This window comes from Salvelinus fontinalis, chromosome 3 (genome assembly GCF_029448725.1).
Source record: "Salvelinus fontinalis isolate EN_2023a chromosome 3, ASM2944872v1, whole genome shotgun sequence".
Lineage (NCBI taxonomy): Eukaryota > Metazoa > Chordata > Actinopteri > Salmoniformes > Salmonidae > Salvelinus > Salvelinus fontinalis.
The window spans coordinates 40,412,182-40,435,290 of record NC_074667.1 but is presented as its reverse complement, the minus strand read 5'-3'; the positions used below and the strand labels follow the sequence as shown (position 1 = coordinate 40,435,290).

Here is a 23,109-nt window from a genome sequence, read left to right as displayed (position 1 = left end):
CCGGGTGGATCACCTCCCCTAAAACAGAAGACAATCTGACTGTTAAAACCTTGGTAAAAAGTTTACAATCAAATATTAAAAGGGTAATCGGTCTCCAGTTTTTCAAGTCAGTCTTGTATATAACAAAGGGAGAAATGCAGAAAACAAAGCAATTTTACCAGTTGTAAGCCGATTTAGATTGTCAATTTAGGAGACACGTCCTATTGGATAAATGTGACAACTCCATTCTTGCTGCCCCCCCAAAATTGGGGGCTAGTTTTCAGGCCTTGTGTGTGGGTTTTGGGTGGAAAATGTTAGCTAGACCTTGTAACCCTGAGTCTAGTATGCCCACTTGGTATGTTTACCCCTAGAATGTTGCTAGGAGACCATACACAAACTTATTATGGGTAGAGCTGCTGTCATATCTCAGTGGAATTCCTACAGGTAAGACACTGCAACATGTTAGTTGTTTGCAAACTACATGAACATGGCATGCTCTGAATATGACCATATGACAGTGCGAAATTGCATCATAGAATGAATGGAAGGAATAATAGCTGGCTAGCAGGCATTTTCATGAGGATTTTACTATGCAAACACTTATTGGACAATGACAACCAACTTGATGTAAATTAAATGTCCAGGCTGTTTTGTGTGGGATGCAATTTTTTTTTAAGTCGGTCTGTCTTACCTCAACTCATGGCTTCCAATTCTGAATGAAGAGTGGAAGAAGGTGAAGTGGGCCAGTGACACCAAAACAGAGCACCTCAGGAGGAGCTTGAGAGAAGAGAAACCATGACAAAGAAGAGTGCAAAGAAAGGCGGAGGGGGAAGCAGGCAGGGATGACGGAGGAGGAGAGACTCCTGTACATGCAACAGAGGGCCCAGGCAGAGGAGGAGATGGTCAGAAAGAAAGGAGGACGTACTAACTAAATTCCTCAAAGTATACATTCAAGAATTTAAACCAATGAAAAGTCGCACAGCCCAATGCAACTTGTTAAGCCTTTTCTATTGTCAAAGTTTCCTTGCATGACCTCTAAGTACCATCCCGCACTACTATACCCTATAATGCAACCAGAATAAGTTGCAGAAGGTGGAGCACAGCTAAACATTTGAGAGAGTCTTGGACCGGAAGGACAGTGTCTTCAAGGTGAGGTATTTATTTCCACATCTGAGAGAGTTCTTGTTTGACTGTGTGTGTGTGACAATCTATATATCTCTTTCTCTCTGTGCTGCAGTGTTTGGTGTGTAACCTGAGTGAGGCGGAGCAGCAGTCAGCCCAGGTCCTGCGCTCTCACCTGCAGTGTGTGGACTGTCTGCTGGCCCTGCAGAAGGGTAGGCTGGCATCCCTGGAGCAGCAGAGGGACATAGTCCTGGAGGGACTGAGCTACAACTTTAACTCTGAGAGGTGTATGTAAAACCTTCTCACACACACACACACATACAGACACACCAGGACAGATAGATCTATCCATCCAGTTCTCTAATACGACAGACATACTGTACACAGTTATGCACAGCAATTAATATATCTGAATTGTGATGCACTAAACTATTGAATTTAAAAGCTTTTCTAACCCCAATCATGCAAGTTTGATATTAACTAGATAGTGATGCTATGCGTTGTATGTGAATTGACAGGTGTGTGTGAAAAATGGACTTACTATGACTGAGATATGTGGGAGGCACGCCAGGACTACCAGAGAACCAGAGATGACATCAAGAACAGGGTAGGGGACGGTGGAGGATCTGTGGCGTCAGTTCCAACAGGCCCTGGGCTGCTACAATCAGGCCACAGAGAACCGTCTCATGGCCATCGAGTCGCTGTGGACCCTCGACCAGCACAGCCCCAAGGAGATCGACACTCAGATGAGGAGGCTGCAGAAGATGCAGGTCAGTGTAGGGTTACAGAGACTACTGTTCCTATAGGGGACAATTCAGACTTAGGAAATCTATGCCTTCTCAGTATTTGGTATTGAGACTTGCCGTATGCAGATGCGTAAAAAAACTCTTTGGGTGTGGAGCCCTTATGCTCACTGAAAAAATGTAATTCAACCACCGAAAACCTCCCCACTTGTTGACCAACAGATTTTCTCATGAAGTTTTCATTCAGTACATTTTTCAGTACATTTATCAAAAGACATCCCTTTAAATATGGTGTACCTTTAATTCGAATTTTCTCTACAGACTCACTAGAATATATAGCGAGAACGGTTCTGATCATCAGGAATCAATGAAGAAAGCCATCAAAATATACATATTTGCCTCCGTTTAGTAGATTAAAAAAAACTCTGATCATGTAGAATATTTAGGGTTAGGAAAGTATTTATGTATTGACCAACTTCCTTTTAAAAACCAGTGGCTGCGGTGCCGGATATTTTGGAAACCGACTTGCCATGGCTATTGATATGGAGATCTCTGCGCATGTGCATGTTTTTTTTTTACGTACCTGCTGCCCACTCTGCTGTATACGTAGCTTCTTCTCAGTGCTCCCACTATCGGGGGATGAAATGTCAGTTTGTATACTAAAGATCGTCGACATGTTCGAACTATGCATTCTATGCCTCAAGCCCGATTTCATGTTATTTTCATTATTTTTTCAGGAGGGGTGTTAGGCTACATGCAGCTATTTAGACAAGCACATCACACAAGCAATCGTTAGAAATTATATCAAACACGAGCAAGACACATACAGGCAGTCAAAATATTGATTATTTTGTCATTATTATTGCAAACGTTGGCTCAACATCTGAACATCACAAGCTCTGATTTCGGAGTGAAGAAATGAGCTATAAATGTTTTCACAGGTGAGCCCTGGGTGTAGGTAATCGGTAAATGAGTGTGACATTTTTAATAGCAGTGTTTTCCAAATTAAACACAAGACCTGTTAGTTTTGAATGATGTGTGTAATGTAGAGAATTGTGTTTAGTGTTTAGCAAAAAGTGTCTTTTACAATTGCCAACTGAGTGTAAAGCAGATAACGTGCTTGCAGTTTTGCAGACTTGGTCTGAGGATTAGGTACATGAGTTAATGCTTTCACTGAGTGTGCCTCAAGTAACACTTTTAGCATGTAAGCGATTACAAGAAACGGTTATTCCCCCCCCCCCCCTTGCATTTCTGTTTATATGTATAAATATGTACGGAATATGCATACATATTGTATATATTTGTGCACATACATGTACGTGTGAGTGCTATGACGAACTGCCGTGGACTCCACTGAACATGGAAAAGACACAAGATAGTGTTTTACATTTGTCACATCTGTGTGTAGTTGGTGGGTATAAGAGCCGATCATTTGATGTTTTTTGTGTAAAGTTTTGATGCAAAAACACAATTTTGAGAAGAATTAAAATAGTTTTGAATGAAGCGCTTGGTTTTGCAAGAGATGTGACGTTTTGCGGTTTTGTGTGTAGAGTCTAGAGAAAAGGAGCCATAGTTTCAGAAACCATGTGTAAACAATTGTCAAAAACTGTAATGTCTTCTTGGTAAGCAACTCCAGTGTATATTTGTCCTTGTGTTTTAGGTTATTATCCTGCTGAAAGGTGAATTTGTCTCCCGGTGTCTGTTGAAAAGCAGACCAAATCAGGTTTTCCTCTAGGATTTTGTCTGCTTAGCTCTATTCCATTTATTTTTATCCCCCCAAAAATGCCTAGTCCTTGCCGATGACAAGCATACCCATACATAGTGGTGCTAATGTTTATGCATTTGAACACATACAGTAAAATCAAAACCAACTGTATTAATCACATGTGCCGAATACAACAGGTGTTGACCTTAGTGAAATGCTTACTTACGAGCCCCTAACCAACAATGCAGTTTAAAAAAAATACAGATAAAAATAACAAGTAATTAAAAAGCAGCAGTAAAATAACAATAGCGAGACTATACGGTACAGAGTCAATGTGCGGTGGCACCGGTTAGTTGGGATAATTGGTACATGTAGGTAGAGTTATTAAAGTGACTATGCATAGATGATGAGAGTAGCAGCGGTGTAAAAGAGGGGGGATGCAAATAGTCTGGGTAGCCATTTGATTAGGTGTTCAGGAGTCATATGGCTTGGGGGTAGAAGCTGCTGCCTCTTGGCGCTCCGGCACAGCTTGCTGTGCGGTAGCAGAGAGAACAGTCTATGACTAGGGTGGCTGGAGTCTGACAATTTTTAGGGCCTTCCTCTGACACCGCCTGGTATAGAGGCCCTGGATGGCAGGAAGCGTGGCCCCAGTCATGTACTGGGCCGTTTACACTACCCTCTGTAGTGCCTTGCGGTTGGAGGTCGAGCAGTTGACATACCAGGCAGTGATGCCACCAGTCAGAACGCTCTTGATGGTGCAGCTGCAGAACCTTTTGAGGATCTGAGGACCCATGCCAAATCTTTTCAGTCTCCTGAGGGGGAAAAGGTTTTGTCGAACCCTCTTCACAACTGTCTTGGTGTGCTTGGACCATGTTAGTTTGTTGGTGATGTGGAAACCAAGGAACTTGAAGCTCTCAACCTGCTCCACTGCAGCCCTGTCAATGAGAATGGGGAAATGCTCAGTCCTCTTTTTCCTGTAGTCCACAATCATCTCCTTTGTCTTGATCACGTTGAGGGAGAGGTTGTTGTCCTGGCACCACACGGCCAGGTCTCTGACCTCCTCCCTATAGGCTGTCTCGTCGTTGTCGGTGATCAGGCCTACCACTGTTGTGTCATCGGCAAACTTGATGGTGTTGGAATCGTGCCTGGCCGTGCAGTCATGAGTGAACAGGGAGTACAGGAGAAGACTGAGCACACACTTGAGGGGCCCTTGTGTTGAGGATCAGTGTGGCGGATGAGTTGTTACCTACCCTTACCACCTGGGGGTGGCCCGTCAGGAAGTCCAGGATCCAGTTGCAGAGGGAGGTGTTTAGTCCCAGGGTCCTTAGCTTATTGATGAGCTTTGAAGGCACTATGGTGTTGAACTGTAGTCAATGAATAGCATTCTCACATAGGTGTTCCTTTTGTCCAGGTGGGAAAGGGCAGTGTGGAATGCAATAGAGATGGCATCATCTGTGGATCTGTTGGGGCGGTATGCAAATTGGAATGGGTCTATGGTTTCTGGGATAATGGTGTTGATGTGAGCCATGACCAGCATTTCGAAGCACTTCATGGCTACAGACTTGAGTCCTACGGGTCGGTAGTCATTTAGGCAGGTTACCTTAGTGTTCTTGGGCACAGGCACTATGGTGGTCTGCTTAAAATATGTTATTACAGACTCGGACAGGGGGAGGTTGAAAATGTAATTGAAGACACTTGCCAGTTGGTCATCGTATGCTCGCAGTACATGTCCTGGTAATCAATCTGGCCCTGCGGCATTGTGAATGTTGACCTGTTTAAAGGTCTTACTCACATCGCCTGCGGAGAGCGTGATCACAGTCTTCCAGAACAGCTGGTCCTCTAATGCATATTTCAGTGTTATTTGCCTCGAAGCGAGCATATAAGTAGTTTAGCTCATCTGGCCTCCCGGGTGGCGCAGTGGTCTAGGGTTACGCCACCAGAGTCTCTGGGTTCACGCCCAGGCCGGGCTGGGTTCGTGCCCAGGCTCTGTCGCAGCCGGCCGCAACCGGGAGGTCCGTGGGGCGACGCACAATCGGCATAGCGTCGTCCGGGTTAGGGAGGGTTTGGCCGGTAGGGATATCCTTGTCTCAGTATGTAAAAATGTAATAAAATGTATGCACTCTACTGTAAGTCGCTCTGGATAAGAGCGTCTGCTAAATGACTAAAATGTAAATGTAAATGTGGTAGGCTCATGTTGCTGGAAAGCTCTCTGCTGTGCTTCCTTTTGTAGTCTATACTGGTTTGCAGGCCCTGCCACATCTGACGAGCGTCAGAGCCGGTGTAGTACGATTCGAGCTTAGTCCTATATTGACACTTTGCCTGTATGATGGTTCGTCGGAGGGCATAGCGGGATTTCTTATAAGCTTCTGGGTTATTATAAGTCCCGCTCCTTGAAAGCGGCAGCTCTTGCCTTTAGCTCAGTGCAGATGTTACCTGTAATCCATGGCTTCTGTTTGGGGTATGTACGTACGGTCACTGTGGGGACGACGTCATCAATGCACTTGTTGATGAAGCCAATGACTGATGTGTACTCCTCAATGCCATCGGAGGAATCCCAGAACATATTCCAGTCTGTGCTAGCAAAACAGTCCTCTATTTTAGCATCTGCTTCTTCTGACCAGTTTTTTTTATTGACTGAGTCACTGTTGCTTCCTGCTCTACATTTTTACTTGTAAGAAGAAATCAGGAGGATAGAATTATGGTCAGATTTGCCAAATGTACGGCGAGGGAGAGCTTTGTATGCATCTCTGGGTGTGGAGTAAAGGTGGTCCAGAGTTTATTTCCCCACTGGTTGCACATTTAATATGCTGATAGAAATTTGGTCAAATGGATTTAAGTTTCCCTGCATTAAAGTCCCCGGCTACTAGGAGTGTGGCCCTTCTGGGTGAGCATTTTCTTGTTTGCTTATGGCGGAACACAGTTTATTCAATGCTGTCTTAGTGCGTCTCTGACTATGCTGGTATGTAAACAGCTACGAAGAATACAGATAAACTCTAGGTAGGTAGTGTAGTCTACAGTTTATCATAAGATACTCTACCTCAGACAAACAATAGCTCAAGACTTCTTTAGATATCGTGCACCAGCGGTCATTTACAAAAATACAGTCTGCTGCCCCTTGTCTTACCAGACCCCTCTGTTCTATCCTGCCGGTACAGCGTATAACCAGCCAGCTGTATGTTGATAGCGTCGTCGTTCAGACATATTAGTTTTGAATGTCCCGTTGGTAGTTTAATCTTCCGCGTAGGTCCTCTATTTTATTGTCCAAAGATTGCACGTTTGCTAGCAGAATGGAAGGAAGTGGGGGTTTATTCGATAATAGTGAAGTGTGTGGTGCTTGTGTCGGCATATGGTACCTTAGTGTGCGTATAGCAGCCAAACATACACACCCTTCGACTGTCATATGCATACATAGACAGCACACATGCACACTATACACATTCACACTTATGCATGTGTACTGACTACTCGCTTCCTATACATTCTCACCTTTGTGCGATGGTGTGGATAAGGGGGAGAGGCTTCTAAGTCCGGCTGAGATGTGTCATAAGCTGGAGACAGAACATAAGAAAGTCCTGCCCTTCTACACCTCTCACTGCTGAGAGCACGGGAGAGCTAATGCTATGAGCCTCCAACTGAGGAGTTGGCACAGGGATGGGTAATACTGTATTACACACACAAACTGATCTGGAATGGGAGAGGGGAGCTCTGACCTGAGATACCCAGCAGCTGCGGGTCTTGCTGCGCCGTCATCTCTGTTAGCGACCAGGTCCTCCACCATCGCAAGCCCCTGCTGATGGTATCACAGCCACCCTCGTCGTTCAACTCACTGCTGATGCCCAACGCAAGCGCCACACTGTCAAGAGGCGGCACATGTTGTGCAGCACATGCAAACTAACAGGCTACACATCAATCACACACAGCATCACTCATACATTAACTTCAAAAGGGTTTCCAGTTGTATACTGACTAAGAGTAAATAGAACTTCAAACTGGTAGAATGCACTTCTACTGGCAGAATCCTATTCCTTATTGTATTTGTGTCTTACAGTAACTAGCAAATTAAAAAAAAGAGTATTTTATACAATAATAACAAAAAAACTCCCTTGTTTTTAATTTTTATTATTTAAATAGTTGTGAGTCTCCTTCACTTCTTCTTGCTCTTCTTGTCCTTGGCCTTCTTTCCTGGCCGCTGGGCATTGGCCTTGTTATAGAGGTAGAGGCCCACCATACCCAGCAGAGTGGGAACCAGGCCCAGACACACTAGGGGAAAGACATCATTCACCATCTTCTGCCAGGGGGTTGACTGGATCAGTGACATCACCTCCACCTCAAACTCTAGAGCAGCATCAGCTAACGGGACAGAGGGAAGAAGAGAGACGGAGGATCAAGTACTGGGTTTAGGGTTGCAAAATTCTGTTAACTTTCCCCAAATATTCCTTAAATCTTGGTGGGAAGCTTTCCAGAATTGTGAGGGAATAAGCAGGGAAATCCAGAATCCTCCAATCTGGGAATCTTGGGAAAGTTTTACAACCCTAACGGAGTCACGTTGTGTGTACTGTAAAAAATGTCCTGTCATTTTTACAGTAAAACTGGCAGCACAGAATACAGTAAATGACTGTATATTTACAGGACCTTTAGAGCATATTACTAGAACACCTGACTACAGCAACATGCTGTATTTCTAGAATTTACAGTGCATTACTAGAAGAACAGTAATTAGTAAAGTGTTGCAGTTTTACAGTGCATGCAGCTAGTGCCAACAATGGGAAGTATTTCTGTTACATGTATTTTGTAACAGTTTAATTGGAATGCAATGTATTTTTACAATACAAAAATAGACGTGCAAGTAGCCTGCGTAACTACAACAGCATACTCGCTAACGGTAAGAATCTTTTTACTTGCTATGACTAATAATGTTCTTGTTTATCTACCTTAGTGCATTAAACTGACTGTAAATCACTCTGGATAACAAATGTAAAAATTAACACTTGCAAAGCACATTCCTGGATATTATTCTAATGAGCTCTGCCCCCCAAAAAGGCCACATTTGATCAAAATACAAATAGTTTGAGGGCAGACCTGATTATAAATAATACACATCAGTTTGCTTTGCAAGTCTTCATTTAGGTAAGCGTGTTAAACTAAGGTTGATTAAAAAAAAGTCATAGCAAGTAAAAGGTTTCTGTAACCGTTACTGAAAATGTTGTTGTAGTTAAGGTTCATGAACAGTCAAAATCATGTTGTTTTCATGAAATGTAATTATATTTGGATCAAAGTATGATGACCCAATTATTAAGGAGATAGGTGACATCACCCTAACTCTCATTTTAATACACCAATTGTAACTTGATATTTAAATAAGTACTGCCTTGTAAGCAACATCAGAGAAGGCGTGTTTAAGGAGGGGCGGGGTTTATATAGCTACTCTACTGGGGCTAAAAATTGACTGTAGGTACTGTGTCACCAAATGTATGGCAAATATATTTACAGTGTATTTGGACCGTATTCAGCCTCCTTGACTTTTTCCATTACAGCCTTATTCTAAAATTGATTAATTTTTTTTCTCAATCTACAAACAATGCCCCAAAATGAGAGAGCGAAAACCGTTTGACATATTTGAAAATGTATTAAAAAAACAGAAATACCTTATTTACATAAATATTCAGACCCTTTGCTATGAGACTTGAAATTGAGCTCAGGTGCATCTGGTTTCCATTGATCATCCTTGAGATGTTTCTACAACTTAATTGTGGAGTCCACCTGTTGTAAATTCAATTGATTGGACAGGATTTGGAAAGACACACCGGTCTATATAAAAAGGTCTCCCAGTTGACAGTGCATGTCAGAGCAGAAACCAAGCCATGAGGTTGAAGGAATTGTCAGAAGAGCTGCGAAACAGGAATGTGTCGAGGCACAGATCTGGGGAAGGGTAGCAAAAAATGTTCTGCAGCATTGAAGGTCCCCAAGGACACAGTGGCCTCTATCATTCTTAAAATTGAATAAGTTTAGAACCGCCAAGACTCTTCCTAGAGCTGGCCACCTGGTCAAACTAAGTAATTGGGGGAGAAGGGCCTTGGTCAGGGAGGTAACCAAGAACCTGATGGTCACTGACAAAGCTCCAGAGTTCATTTGTGGAAATGGGAACCTTTCAGAAGGACAACCATCTCTGCAGTCCTCCACCAAATCAGGCTTTTATGGTAGAGTGGCAAGACGGAACCCACTCCTCAGTAAAAGGCACAACAGCCCGCTTGGAGTTTGCCATAAGGCACCTAAAGGACTCTCAGACCATGAGAAACAAGATTCTCTCAAATTAAGATTGAACTCTTTGGCCTGAATGCCAAGCGTCACGCCTGGAGGAAACCTGGCACCATCCCTATGGTGAAGCATGGTGGTGGCAGCATCATGCTGTGGGGATATTTTTCAGCGGCAGGGACTGGAAGACTAGTCAGGATTGAGGGAAAGATGAACAGGGCAAAGTACAGAGAGATCCTTGATGAAAACCTGCTCCAGAGCGCTCAGGACTGCATACTGGGGCAAAGGTTCACCTTCCAACAGGACAACAAACCTAAGTACAAAGCCAAGACAAAGCAGGAGTGGCTTCGGGAAAAGTCTCTGAATGGTCTTTGAGTGGCCCAGCCAGAGCCCAGACTTAAACCCGATCGAACATCTCTGCAGCGACGTTCCCCATCCAACCTGACAGATCTTGAGAGGATCTGCAGAGAAAAATGGGAGATACTCCAAATACAGGTGTGCCAAGCTTGTAGCGTCCTACCCAAGAAGACTCGAGGCTGTAATCGCTGCCAAAGGTGCTTCAACAAAGTACTGAGTAAAGGGTGTGAATACTTATGTAAATGTTATGGTGGAAATTACAAGATTATGTCAATACTTTTATTGCATGAAATGGTTGTTTTATGCAACAGAAGAGGGTTCTTAACTCTTGTGTCTGTGTGAACTGAATGTGGGCCTCTGGGAGAACACTGACAGGAGATTTACAATGTCTTTGGGGATACTGCATTCCAGAACATGAGTTAATGTTTCTGTACTGGGGTAACAGGGGGAGATGGCTCCAGTATGGATTTGGGGGGGCAGACACTGGTCTCTACACAATGAGAACTGTTTTTACAGCAGATACTGTATGCTTTGAATTATAGGAGAGGAGAGGTTGAAAGATCGAAAAAGGCGGCGAAAACAAAACACACTACAGGTAGGTGTTATGATGAGTGGTATAGTCTTAAACCAGTGTAGAAGACATCCCCACTAAGAAGTCACAGCATCCAGCTCTGCAGGAACAGGTACTGTATAGGCTATTAGCTAAAGTAAGGTTCCCTTACATTACTTAATGACCACAATCTGTTTTCGTTCTAGACGATACTGAAAACAAATTGCACGGCGAACTCTGAGCTGTGAACTAGGTATGTAGTCGGTGTGTAAAGCTGAAGGCTTGATGCATGGCAAGATATAATAGTTGTGATGACTTGTTGAGTAGTTATAGATATCACTGAAAACCCCTTTAGTAATAGTGACTTTTGTTTGCATGGTGGTATTGTGAAAGTGGGGTGTAATTTGACTTGATCACCCAATGAGACACTACTCTTAATATTTATTCTTCCTTTTTCTTCAAGGAAGCAGATGTTCTTCTCAGGGACAGCCTAGAGGCAGCAAGGTGGTGCGAACGCCAAACATTTAAAGGCACCGTTTCCCTCCCAAGTGTAATTGGGATGGACGGGGAAGACCGTATTACAACTCTTAAAGAACTACGGTTGTATGATGGCCTGGATGAAGAGGAAAATATTCTCCTCAAGGAACCATTCATGTTCTGGTTCTAGTTAGAGAGATTATGAGATGTTCTATGTGGAGGCAGTTGACAACAAGAAAATGTTGAGCAGGAGTGAAGCCATTTGAAGAGTGGTCAAACCTTGTTTTTGTCTGCTGTGTTAATTGTTTCAATTATGAATTGTGTTATGTTGTTTAGTAAAGATGATGTAGAAGTCACCCGAGTCTCTGATCTCTTTACTGGAGCTGGTATAACTTAATGTACAGAGCACATTCATCTTGTCAGTATGTCTATATGGTATAGTCTGTCTCCATTCTCATGAGAAAAATAAAAAGCAGTATAAATCAGGATAGATAGTAACTGTATATTTGCTCAATGAAATAATTAAAGTTATAACATTTATCAACACAATTTTGACAGTACATGACATCCATAACACGTCTGTTGTTCACTGCAACAATATCAGTAGCTTGTCTCAAATATAGCATGAAGCAGAAAGTGTTACAACATGTGCTGGTACCACTTTATATAATATTTCTTAATCTTCAAAAATGAAATACATTTGTATTCAACGTGTGGGTTTGTATTCCGAGTGTGACTGTCAAACCTCAGATTGACAAAAAAACACCGGTGGGTAGGGTGTTTGACTCCACCCTCATTTAGCTCAGCCATGAACTGCACACTGCAGTCAGGGGTACTTGCTTTCATCTGTGTCTGGTGTTTCCCAGTTACTGGCTAGCTAGGTCTTCAGCCAGCATGGAACAAAAGGGGGGGGGGGGGTTGTTCAAAACTGACACAGTTGTCATGTCAATGCTGCTGTGAACCGCATCACAAGAGACATGCTAAACAGAAGATGATTTTTTTTTTAAGTACATCATTGACGCAATTTCAATGTTTGAGTTGCTTTGTGTATCAGCAAATTAGCTTGAGATGATTTTACTGCAACACTGCATCCAAGTTTCTTGACAGAGGCATCTCAAAGTGCTGTCAGTCATGTTGAGCTCATGAATATAAGCTCCCTGCCCACAGCCTGTCTTTTCAAACTTCCTGGTAGTTGGCCATGACAGAAACATTACTTTCTAAAATGTTTAGTATTTCTATCCCCCCAAAATATTATGAGGGATATTTTAGGAACACAAAAGGCTATTCTACATGGGAATCAGAATGACTGTTCGAGACCTTTAAGAATAAATGTTACAACCACAAAATAACTTGAAGACCAGATACCTACATCACCGGATGTCACGGGAAGGCCAAAAAGATCATCAAGGACAACAACCACCCGAGCCACTGCCTGTTCACCCCGCCATCATCCAGAAGGCGAGGTCAGTACAGGTGCATCAAAGCTGGGACCGAGACTGGAAAAACAGCTTCTATCTCAAGGCCATCAGACTGTTAAACAGCCATCACTAACATTGAGTGGCTTCTGCCAACAAAGACTCAATCTCTAGCCACTTTAATAATTGGATGTTGTAAATGTATCACTATTCACTTAAACAATGCCACTTTATAAAATGTTTACATACCCTACATTACTCATCTCATATGTATATACTGTACTCTATACCATCTACTGAATCTTGCCTATGCCGTTCGGCCATCGCTCATCCATATATTTATATGTACATATTCTTATTCATTCCTTTACACTTGTGTGTGTAAGTTAGTTGTTGTGAAATTGTTATATCTAACAAGTAATCTTACTGCATTGTCGGAACTAGAAGCACAAGCATTTCGCTACACTGGCATTAACATCTGCTAACCATGAGTATGCGACCAATAAAATTGTATTTGATTTTGAGATACATCAAAAGGTATCTTTGCCCAACTCTGGCTAGTGCCAAGTATGTTACTGTAATATTCACAGTAACTTGCCACCAGCTTCCTGTAAGTTACTGTAATAGAGTAATCATATAGTACAATACTGTAAAATTAGCCTATTATACTGTAAGTAAATGCTACTGTAATTTTTATGTTGGTATTTCACTGTAATTCTATGGGATTGGTGCAAGCAGGTTGGCTACTAGGTATGTCCCAACCCTGATGTCCTAGCCGTGTCTGAATCCTGGTTTAGGAAGGCCACCAAAAATCCAGAAATGTCCATCCCCATTTACGACAAGATAGAACTGCTAAAGGGGGCAGAGTTGCAATCTACTGTAGAGATAGCCTGCAGAGTTCTGTCATACTATCCAGGTGTCCCTTTATGCCCAAACAGTTCGAGTTTATCCTTTTAAAAATCCATCTCGCCAGAAATTAGTCCCTCACTGTTGCCACTTGTTATAGACCCCCCTCAGCTCCCAGCTGTGCCCTGGATACCATATGTGAATTGACTGCACCCCATCTATCGTCAGAGTTGGTACTGTTAGGTGACCTAAACTGGGACATGCTTAACACCACGGCCTTCCTACAATCTACGCTAGATGCAATCAATCTCACACAAATTATCAAGGAACCTACCAGGTACAACCCCCAAATCCGTAAACATAGGCACCCTCATAGATATCATCCTGACCAATTTGCCCTCTAAATACACCTCTGCTGTTTCAACCAGGATCTCAGCAATCCCTGCCTCATTGCCTGCGTCCGTTATGGGTCCGCGGTCAAACGACTACCCCTCATCACTGTCAAACGCGCCCTAAAACACTTCAGCGAGCAGGCCTTTCTAAATCGACCTGGGCCGTGTATCCTGGAAGGATATTGACCTCATCCCATAGAGGATGCCTGGTTGTTCTTTAAAAGCGCTTTCCTCAACATGCTTATTTAAGATGCCCCATTCAAAAAAAAAATTAACTAAGAACAGATATAGCCCTTAGTTCACTCCAGACTTCACTGCCCTTAACCAGCACAAAAACATCCTGTGACGTACTGCACTAGCATCGAATAGTCCCTGCGATATGCAACTTTTCAGGGAAGCCCAGAATCAATATACACAGTCAGGAAAGCAAAGGCTAGCTTTTTCAAACATAAATTTGCATCCTGCAGCACTAATTCCAAAAAGTTTTGGGACACAAGTCCATGGAGAATAAGAGCACCTCCTCCCAGCTGCCCACTGGAGTGAGGCTGGGAAACACTATCACCACCAATAAATCCACGATCATTTTAATAAGCATTTCTCTACGGCTGGCTACCCCAACCCCGGCCAACAGCTCTGCACCCACCCTCCCTGCTTCTCCTTCACCTAAATCCAGACAGCTGATGTTCTGAGAGTTGCAAAATCTGGATCCCTACAAATCAGCTGGGCTAGACAATCTGGAACCCCTCTTCCTAAAATTACCCGCCGCCATTGTTGCAACAGCTATTACTAATCTGTTCAACCTCTTTCGTATTGTCAGTCTCCTAAAGATTGGAAAGCGGCCGCGGTCATCCTCCTCTTTAAAGGGGGAGACACTCTAGACCCAAACTGTTACAGACCTATATCCATCGTGCCCTGCCTTTCCAAAGTCTTCGAAAGCCAGGCGAACAAACAGATCGCCGACCATTTTGGACTGCTCTTAAATGCTAGTAAAACTAAATGCATGCTCTTCAACCAATCGCTGCCCGTACCCGCCCGCCCGACTAACATCACTACTATGGACGGTTCTGACATAGAATATGTGGACAACTATAAATACCTAGGTGTCTGGCTAGACTGTAAACTCTCCTTCCAGACTCATATTAAGCATCTCCAATCCAAAATTAAATCTAGAAAATCGTCTTCCTATTTCACAACGGGCCTCCTTCACTCATGCTGCCAAATAGGCCCTTATAGGGCTGGCTATCCTACCGATCCTCGACTTCAGCAATGTAGTTAACAAAATAGCCTCCAACACAAATTGGATGCAGTCTATCACAGTGTCATCCGATTTGTCACCAAAGCCCCATATACTACCCACCACTGCGACCTGTATGCTCTCGTTGGCTGGTCCTCGGTACATATTCGTCGCCAAACCCACTGGCTCCAGGTCATCTATAAGTCTTTGCTAGGTAAAGCTCTGCCTTATCTCAGCTCACTGGTCACCATAGCAACACCCACCTGTAGTACGCGCTCCAGCAGGTTTATTTCACTGGTCATCCCCAAAGCCAACACCTACTTTGGCCGCCTTTCCTTCCAGTTCTCTGCTGCCAATGACTGGAACGAATTGCAAAAAGCTGAAGACTCATATCTCCCTCACTAACTTTAAGCATCAGCTGTCAGAGCTGCTTACCTGCATCTGTACACAGCCCCATCTGTAAATAGCCCATCCAACCACCTACCTCATCTCATATTTGTTTTTCTTCTCTTTTGCCACCAGTATTTCTACTTGCACATCCTCATCTGGACATCTATCACTCCAGTGTTAATTGCTTAACTGTAATTACTTCGCCACTATGGCCTATGTATTGCCTTACGTCATTTGCACACACTGTATACAGATTTTTATATTGTGTTATTGACTATGTTTGTTTATCCCATGTTTAACTCTGTTGTTTTTGTCACTTTGCTTTATCTTGGCCGGGTCGCAGTTGTAAAGGAGAACTTGTTCTAAACTGGCCTACCTGGTTAAATAAAGGTGAAATAAAAGATAAATGCTATATTACAGCATATTTATATCACTTGCACTTCTAGAGGTGTAAACAAAGGCTTCCAAACTTGCAATGATTCCAGGGCAAACAGACCAAAAGGACTTAAGAAAACACACATACAGTTGAAGTCGGAAGTTTACATACGCCTTAGCCACATACATTTAAACTCCGTTTTTCACAATTCCTGAAATTTTATCCTAGTAAAAATTCTGTCTTAGGTCAGTTAGGATCACCACTATTTTAAGAAAGTGAAATGTCAGCATAATAGTAGAGAGAATTATTTCTTTATTGAATCATATTCCCAGTGGGTCAGAAGTTTACATACACTCAATTAGTATTCGGTAGCATTGCCTTTAAATGTCGGGTAGCCTTACACAAGCTTCCCACAATAAGATGGGTGAATTTTGGCTTATTCCTCCTGACAGAGCTGGTGTAACTGAGTCAGGTTTGTAGGCCTCCTTGCTCGCACACGCTTTTCAGTTCTGCCCACAAATGTTCTATGGGATCGAGGTCAGGGCTTTGTGATGGCCACTCCAATACCTTGACTTTATTGCCCTTAAGCTATTTTGCCACAACTTTGGAAGTATGCTTGGGGTCATTGTCCATTTGGAAGACCCATTTGCGACCAAGCTTCTACTTCCTGACTGAGGTCTGAGATGTTGCTTCAATATATCCGCATCATTTTCCTTCCTTATGAATCAATCCATTTTGTGCAGTGCACCAGTCCCTCCTGCAGCAAAGCACCCCCACAACATGATGCTGCCACCCTCCTGCTTCACGGTTGGGATGGTGTTCTTTGGCTTGCAAGCCTCCCTGTTTTCCTCCAAACATAACAATGGTCATTATGACCAAACAGTTCAATTTTTGTTTCATCAGACCAGAGGACATTTCTCAAAAAAGTACGATCTTTGTCCCCATGTGCAGTTGCAAACCGTAGTCTGGCTTTTTTTAATGGCGGTTTAGAAGCAGTTGCTTCTTCCTTGCTGAGCGGCCTTTCAGGTTATGTCGATATAGGACTCGTTTTACTGTGGATATAGATACTTTTGTACCTGTTTCCTCCAGCAGCTTCACAAGATCCTTTGCTGTTGTTCTGGGATTGATTTGCACTTCTCGCACCAAAGTACATTCATCTCTAGGAGACAGAATGCGTCTCCTTCCTGAGCGGTATGACAGCTGCGTGGTCCCATGGTGTTTATATTTGCGTACTATTGTTTGTACAGATGAACGTGGTACCTTCCGGCATTTGGAAATTGCTCCCAAGGATGAACCAGACTTGTGGAGGTCTACAATTGTTTGTCTGAGGTTTTGGCTGATTTATTTTGATTGTCCCATGATGTCGAGCAAAGAGGCACTGAGTTTGAAGGTAGGCCTTGAAATACATCCACGGGTACACCTCCAATTGACTCAAATTATGTCAATTAGCATATCAGAAGCATCTAAAGCCATGACATCATTTTCTGGAATTTTCCAAGCTGTTTAAAGGCACAGTCAACTTAGTGCATGTAAACTTCTGACCCACTAGAATTGTGATAGTGAATTATAAGTGAAGTAATCTGTCTGTAAACAATTGTTGGAAAAATTACTTGTGTCATGCTCAACGTATACGTCCTAACCACCTTGCCAAAATTATAGTTTGTTAACAAGAAATTTGTGGAGTGGTTGAAAAACGAGTTTTAATGACTCCAACCTAAGTGTATGTAAACTTCAGACTTCAACTGTAATTACTTGCTGACACTGATTTGTCCCTTATACACACACTACCACATCAGTTCAATTGGTACAGCATTCTCACTAATGGGTGCAACAAATTTAAATTGTATTGTAATAATTTCAGCATATGCTAATATATTGTAATTACATACAGTATACCAATTAATATTTGGTGTTTTATATCACTTGCAAAGGATTTTAAGCTGACAGTAGCTAGGTTTCCATCCAATTGGCAAGAGATTTTCATACGAATATTCTAAAATACACGTCAAAACAATATTTCCCACCAGATGTATTTCCATCAAATTGACTTGTTGGGGATAAAAGCCTGTGCGTGATGACGTACTGCGCATAAAAATACAATTTGCAGTTCAATTCCCATGTACTAAATAATAAATGAAGTAAAATTATTTCCATCGCATTTACAACTACTGATGGTTCTCACATTTTTGTTCGTTATATAGCGGGTGTGCCCACTGGTATTTCCACATGCGCTTTAGCTGACAGCTCAACAGCTCGTATATACAGTGCGGGTATAGTCTACATGAAGAGATTGTTATGGACAAAAAAGCGAGATTATTTGTATTTGTCAAACGGAAGCCAAGCGTCAATGATCATTTCACCATAATAAGACCCTTGATATTTATTGGAATGGAGCATCCAGCTCATAACTTATTTCATCTGTATCCTAATAAACTGCATGCTTTTCCGACGAGTCGTTGAGAGACACACATGTCATCGCGTGGCTCGTCACAGTCGATATGACTGGCAGGGCAGTGTCATCAAGTTGAGATGCCGTATTTATTTAGTGTTTGTTTCTTTGTATGCTTTCAGAAAGTATTCACATTCTTTGACTTTTTCCACAATTTGCTGTGTTACAACCTGACTTTTAAATTGATTATATTGAAATTAGTTACTGCTCTACACACACACACAATACCCCATAATGTTTATTAGAAATGACTTGAGTCAATAAGTATTCAACCCTTTGTTATGGCAAGCCTAAACAAGTTCAGGAGTAAAAATGTGCTTAACACGTCACATAAGTTGCATGTGTGCAATAGTGTTTAACATGATTTGAGTGACTACCTGGCCAGCAGCATACCACCCTGTATTTCACTGCTAGCTTGCTTCGAAGCTAAGCAGGTTAGTCCTGGTCGATCCCTAGATGGGAGACCAGATGCTGCTGGAAGTGGTATCGGAAGACCAGTATGAGGCACTCTTTCTTCAGGTCCCCCAAAAATATCCTAATGCCCCAAGATAGTGATTGGGGACATTCCTGTGTAAGGTGTCATCTTTTGGATGGGACATTAAATGGATGTCCAGACTCTCTGTGGTCATTAAAGAGCACATGGCACTTATCATAGGAGTAGGGGTTAACCCTTGTGTTCTGGCTAAACTCCCAATCTGGCCCTCATACCATCATGGCCACCTAATCATCCCCAGCTTCCAATTGGCTCATTCATCCCCCTCTAACTATTCCACATGTAGTTGCTGTAAATGAGAATGTGTTAACAGTCAATTTACCTGTTAAAATAAAACCTCATCTCTGTACCCCACACATACAAATAATTGTAAGGGCCCTCCGTCAAGCAGTGAGTTTCAACCACAAAGACCAGGGAGATTTTCCAATATGCCTTGCAAAGAGAACCTAAGCAGATATTGAATATTCTTTTGAGCATGGTTAAGATATTACTTACACTTTGGATGGTGTATCATACACCCAGTCAATACAAAAAGAACAGGAGTCCTTCCTAACTCAATTGCCGGAGAATAAGGAAACCGCTCAGGGATTTCACCAAGAGGCCAATGGTGATTTTAAAACAGTTACAGAGTTTAATGGCAGGTGATAGGAGAAAACTGAGGATGGATCAACAACATTGTAGTTACTACACAATACTAACCTAAATAGGGGTTGGGTTAAATGCAGAAGACACATTTTAGTTGAACGCATTCAGTTGTACAACTGACTAGGTATCCCCCTTTCCTTAAAATGACAGAGTGAAAAGGAAACCTGTACAGTACACAAATATTCCAAGTCATACATCCTGTTTGCAATAAGGCACTAAAGTAAAACTGCAAAACATTTTGCTAAGAAATTAACGTTATGTCCTGAATACAATTCATTACGTTTGGGGCAAATCCAACACAACACATAAAACTGAGTACCACTCTTCATATTTTCAAGCATGATGGTCGCTGCATCATGTTATGGGTATGCATGTCATCGGCAAGGACTAGCAAGTTTTTTAGGATAAAAACAAACTTAGAGCTAAGCACAGGCAAAATCCTACAGGAAAAGCTGGTTCAGTCTGATTTCCAACCTAATAACCTATAACCTAAAACAAGGCCGAATCTACACTTGAATTCCTTACTAGGAAGACAGCAAATGTTCCCGAGTCAGAATTTGAACTTAAATTCGATTGAAAATGTATGGCAAGACTTTAAAATGGCTGTCTAACAATGATCAACAACCAACTTGACAGAACTTAAAGAATTAAAATATATATATATATAAAATGTGCAAATATTGTACAATCCAGGTGTGCAAAGCTCTTACAGCTGTAATAACTGCTAAAGGTGATTCTAACATGTATTGACTCAGGGGGTTTGAATACTCATGCAATCAACATAGTATTTTGTTTTTCTTACATTTTTTCTTCCACTTTGACATTAGAGTATTTTGTGTAGATCATTGACCAAAACAATTTGTTGAATCCATTTGAATCCCACTTTGTAACACAAAATGTGGAAAAAGTCAAGGGGTGTGAATACTTTCTGAAGGCACTGTATATGATACATATGCATGTATACAGTATGCGTATGTACGTGTGTATATGCACATGTGTTTAAGTACCTGGGATAGTTGGAGGGTATCCTCTTTTTCCATAGGCAAGGTGTGGTGGAATAGTGGTCTTGATTTTTTGTCTGGAGGAACACAAGACAGAAAAGGCCTATTCTTATAGGTTTGCATGTTTTCCACTACTATTTTAGTGACACATAATTTTAACAGTCATTTGAGACAGGATCTTTGTGATTGCTTCACACACTGGAAATATCTATATTTTAAACTAGTTATCCTAGTTCATATAATATACATTTTTGATTTCCTAGTGAAAGTGGTACGCTTACGTAAATTAATGCAACATGTCCCTTTCAAAACGTTGTATTGGCAGACCTTGACTGTTTACTTACCCTTCACAAACTCCTACCAAACTCTGTTCCAGACCTGTTGGAGATACAGTATTTCATGTTATCTTTATACCGTGACTGATGCGATAACAAAAACACTGCACTGCTAGTGTGAGCTAAATCTGAAGGTATATTGCTGTTTGAAACATAAGCTAGTGTTCCTGTTATTTTGTGTGATCAATATCAGGTCTAATACAGGCAATTTGAATAGTTATGTGATTTTACCAGGGATAACTGTCCTCTTTCCCAGCTCAACAACAAGAGGGTCCCGAGACAGTGATGAGTCAATCACCTTGCCATCGGCAAGTAGTTTACCCTGTTCAGAGCATTGGAACAATATGAATGGAAGACGCATGTTAAAAAGAAGGATTTTGCATGCAAGCAGTGATTCGAATCTAAATAGAAGGTTAAGATGCATTCCCTGCAAGTCACATTAAAATGTGAAACACTTGACATACTTTTTTCAAATGTCTTTATAGGAGTGGCTGTATGTTAGGTGAGGCAATGGTCAAGCTCAAGCATGACGCTTCATGAGTGACGAGTTTCGGTTGGACTACTGCCCTACCCACCGCCGGAGCAGGAGTGCTGACGTGTTGTACCTCCCCATTGCAGTGCCGAGTAGAATGTCTGGCACGCATAAAACGTGTCATTTTTTTCGCCACATGGGGTAAAACATTGCCGTTTACTTGCCATCCCAGATATGAATACAAACGATGTGTAATGCAAAATATAAAGTAGTTTTTATCTGACAATATTTGATACCACATTCACGAATTTCCAAGTCTCAAATGAAAAACGGTAACTTGTAACTCTGCACCATGCCACAGACAACATCGTATTGACTAGTCAAGTTTGACGTGCAATGAATCAGAACCACTTGAAATGCAGAGCACACTTTTGACCAGATTTCATTCATTTTCCCCAAAAATGTAGTTGACATCTCTCAATAAGCAGGCTAGGTCTGAAGTCAAACAGGGCGGTGCCTATACCTTCGAAATTGAACATGTTTTTTAGGCCATTAATTTCCGCTCCTTTTTTACTTACCGTATAGTGGATTTGTAGCGTGTCTCCCATTTGTGACGTTATAGAGCAAGTTTCGGGTTTCACCTTATGAAGGGGGAGAAGAAAAAAAGTGTGAGATATTTGAATTGCAAATAAATACGAATGCATCGTTTTATTACACAAAATAAACGATACATTGACAATTATAACAATCAAAAACTGATACATTGTTTCAATTTGGTCTGACTGTTGCAATGAATGGCATTCGGTTAGTGCAAGAGTTGCCACTTTCCTATCGCTCTATAGCCTACAATAGAGAAAAAAATACAGAACTCACCAAGGTTTCCACCAATAACTCTTCCACAACATTTTGCTCGGATTCGCCTTCCTGTGCTGCAACATAAACGAAAGCAGCTAGCAAGACTAGGATGACCCCAGTCTTGGCTTTCATTGTAAATCCTAACTTTTGGAAAACTATCCAACTAACTTCCGTGAATCCGTAGTACAGCAAACGCCAACGACTGACCACCACAGACAATCTGTCGAATAGAGATTCGGTGGTACTGTGGGTGTATATATAGGCTAGACGCCAGTTAAGGCTGATGTGTTGTTATAGTATGGTGATAACGATGCAGTCGACCCGCGGACCTGTGTCGCCGAAGTGACTGCGAAGAGCCCGCCTTAAACATTCCGCCAGCATCCCAGAAGTCAATTGCTGATAGGTAAAGGTGCAGTTACATTATTTGTGTCGGTTGAGGGCAGTTGTGAGTCTTCTAACAGCTTCAGCAGTATCAGTACCCCCTGAAAAAAACATAATTAATATTCCCTTTAGAACCCATAGTGGCCCTCGACGGGGTTTCTTTAATTTACTACAGCGGGTGTGAACGACCTTGTTTTTCTAACAATAATATGTGTCAGTTTCGCAAAGTGAACACGCTAACAATCTGGTATCTATTCGCGTGGCTGTTGTCATCAACCGGAAACAGGGTATGCTGTCATTTGACTTTTCACCGTTTTTTAAACTTCATTACAGAAAATGACAGCGCCGAAGCGGACATGAGTTTTCACTGTGAAAGAGACTGTATCTACAGTACCAGTCAAAAGTTTGGACACACCTACTCATTCAAGGGTTTTTCTTTATCCCTTTTTTAAAATCATTTTCTACATTGGAGAATAATAGTGAAGACATCTAAACTATGAAATAACACATATGGAATCATGTAGTAACCAAAAAAGTGTTAAACAAATCAAAATATATTTTAGATTCTTCAAAGTAGCCACCCTTTGCCTTGAAGACAGCTTTGCACACTCTTGGCATTCTCTCAACCAGCTTCATGAGG

General features: G+C 42.0%; 1 protein-coding gene and 1 pseudogene across 1 annotated transcript; one reads left to right on the top strand and one right to left on the bottom strand.

Annotated features, from left to right (window-relative positions):
- Positions 1-774: 774 nt before the first annotated feature.
- LOC129851544 (dynein regulatory complex subunit 2-like) lies at positions 775-7,148 on the top strand (annotated as a pseudogene).
- Positions 7,149-7,652: 504 nt separating this feature from the next.
- Positions 7,653-22,464, bottom strand: LOC129847951 (peptidyl-prolyl cis-trans isomerase FKBP11-like). The gene is made up of 6 exons (XM_055915535.1): positions 22,107-22,464; positions 21,812-21,874; positions 20,993-21,083; positions 20,771-20,804; positions 20,433-20,503; positions 7,653-7,899 (listed from the first exon to the last, which is right to left on the bottom strand). The coding sequence occupies exons 1-6, from the start codon at positions 22,218-22,220 to the stop codon at positions 7,694-7,696; spliced, it is 579 nt and encodes a 192-aa protein (XP_055771510.1). The 5' UTR covers positions 22,221-22,464; the 3' UTR covers positions 7,653-7,693.
- Positions 22,465-23,109: the final 645 nt, after the last annotated feature.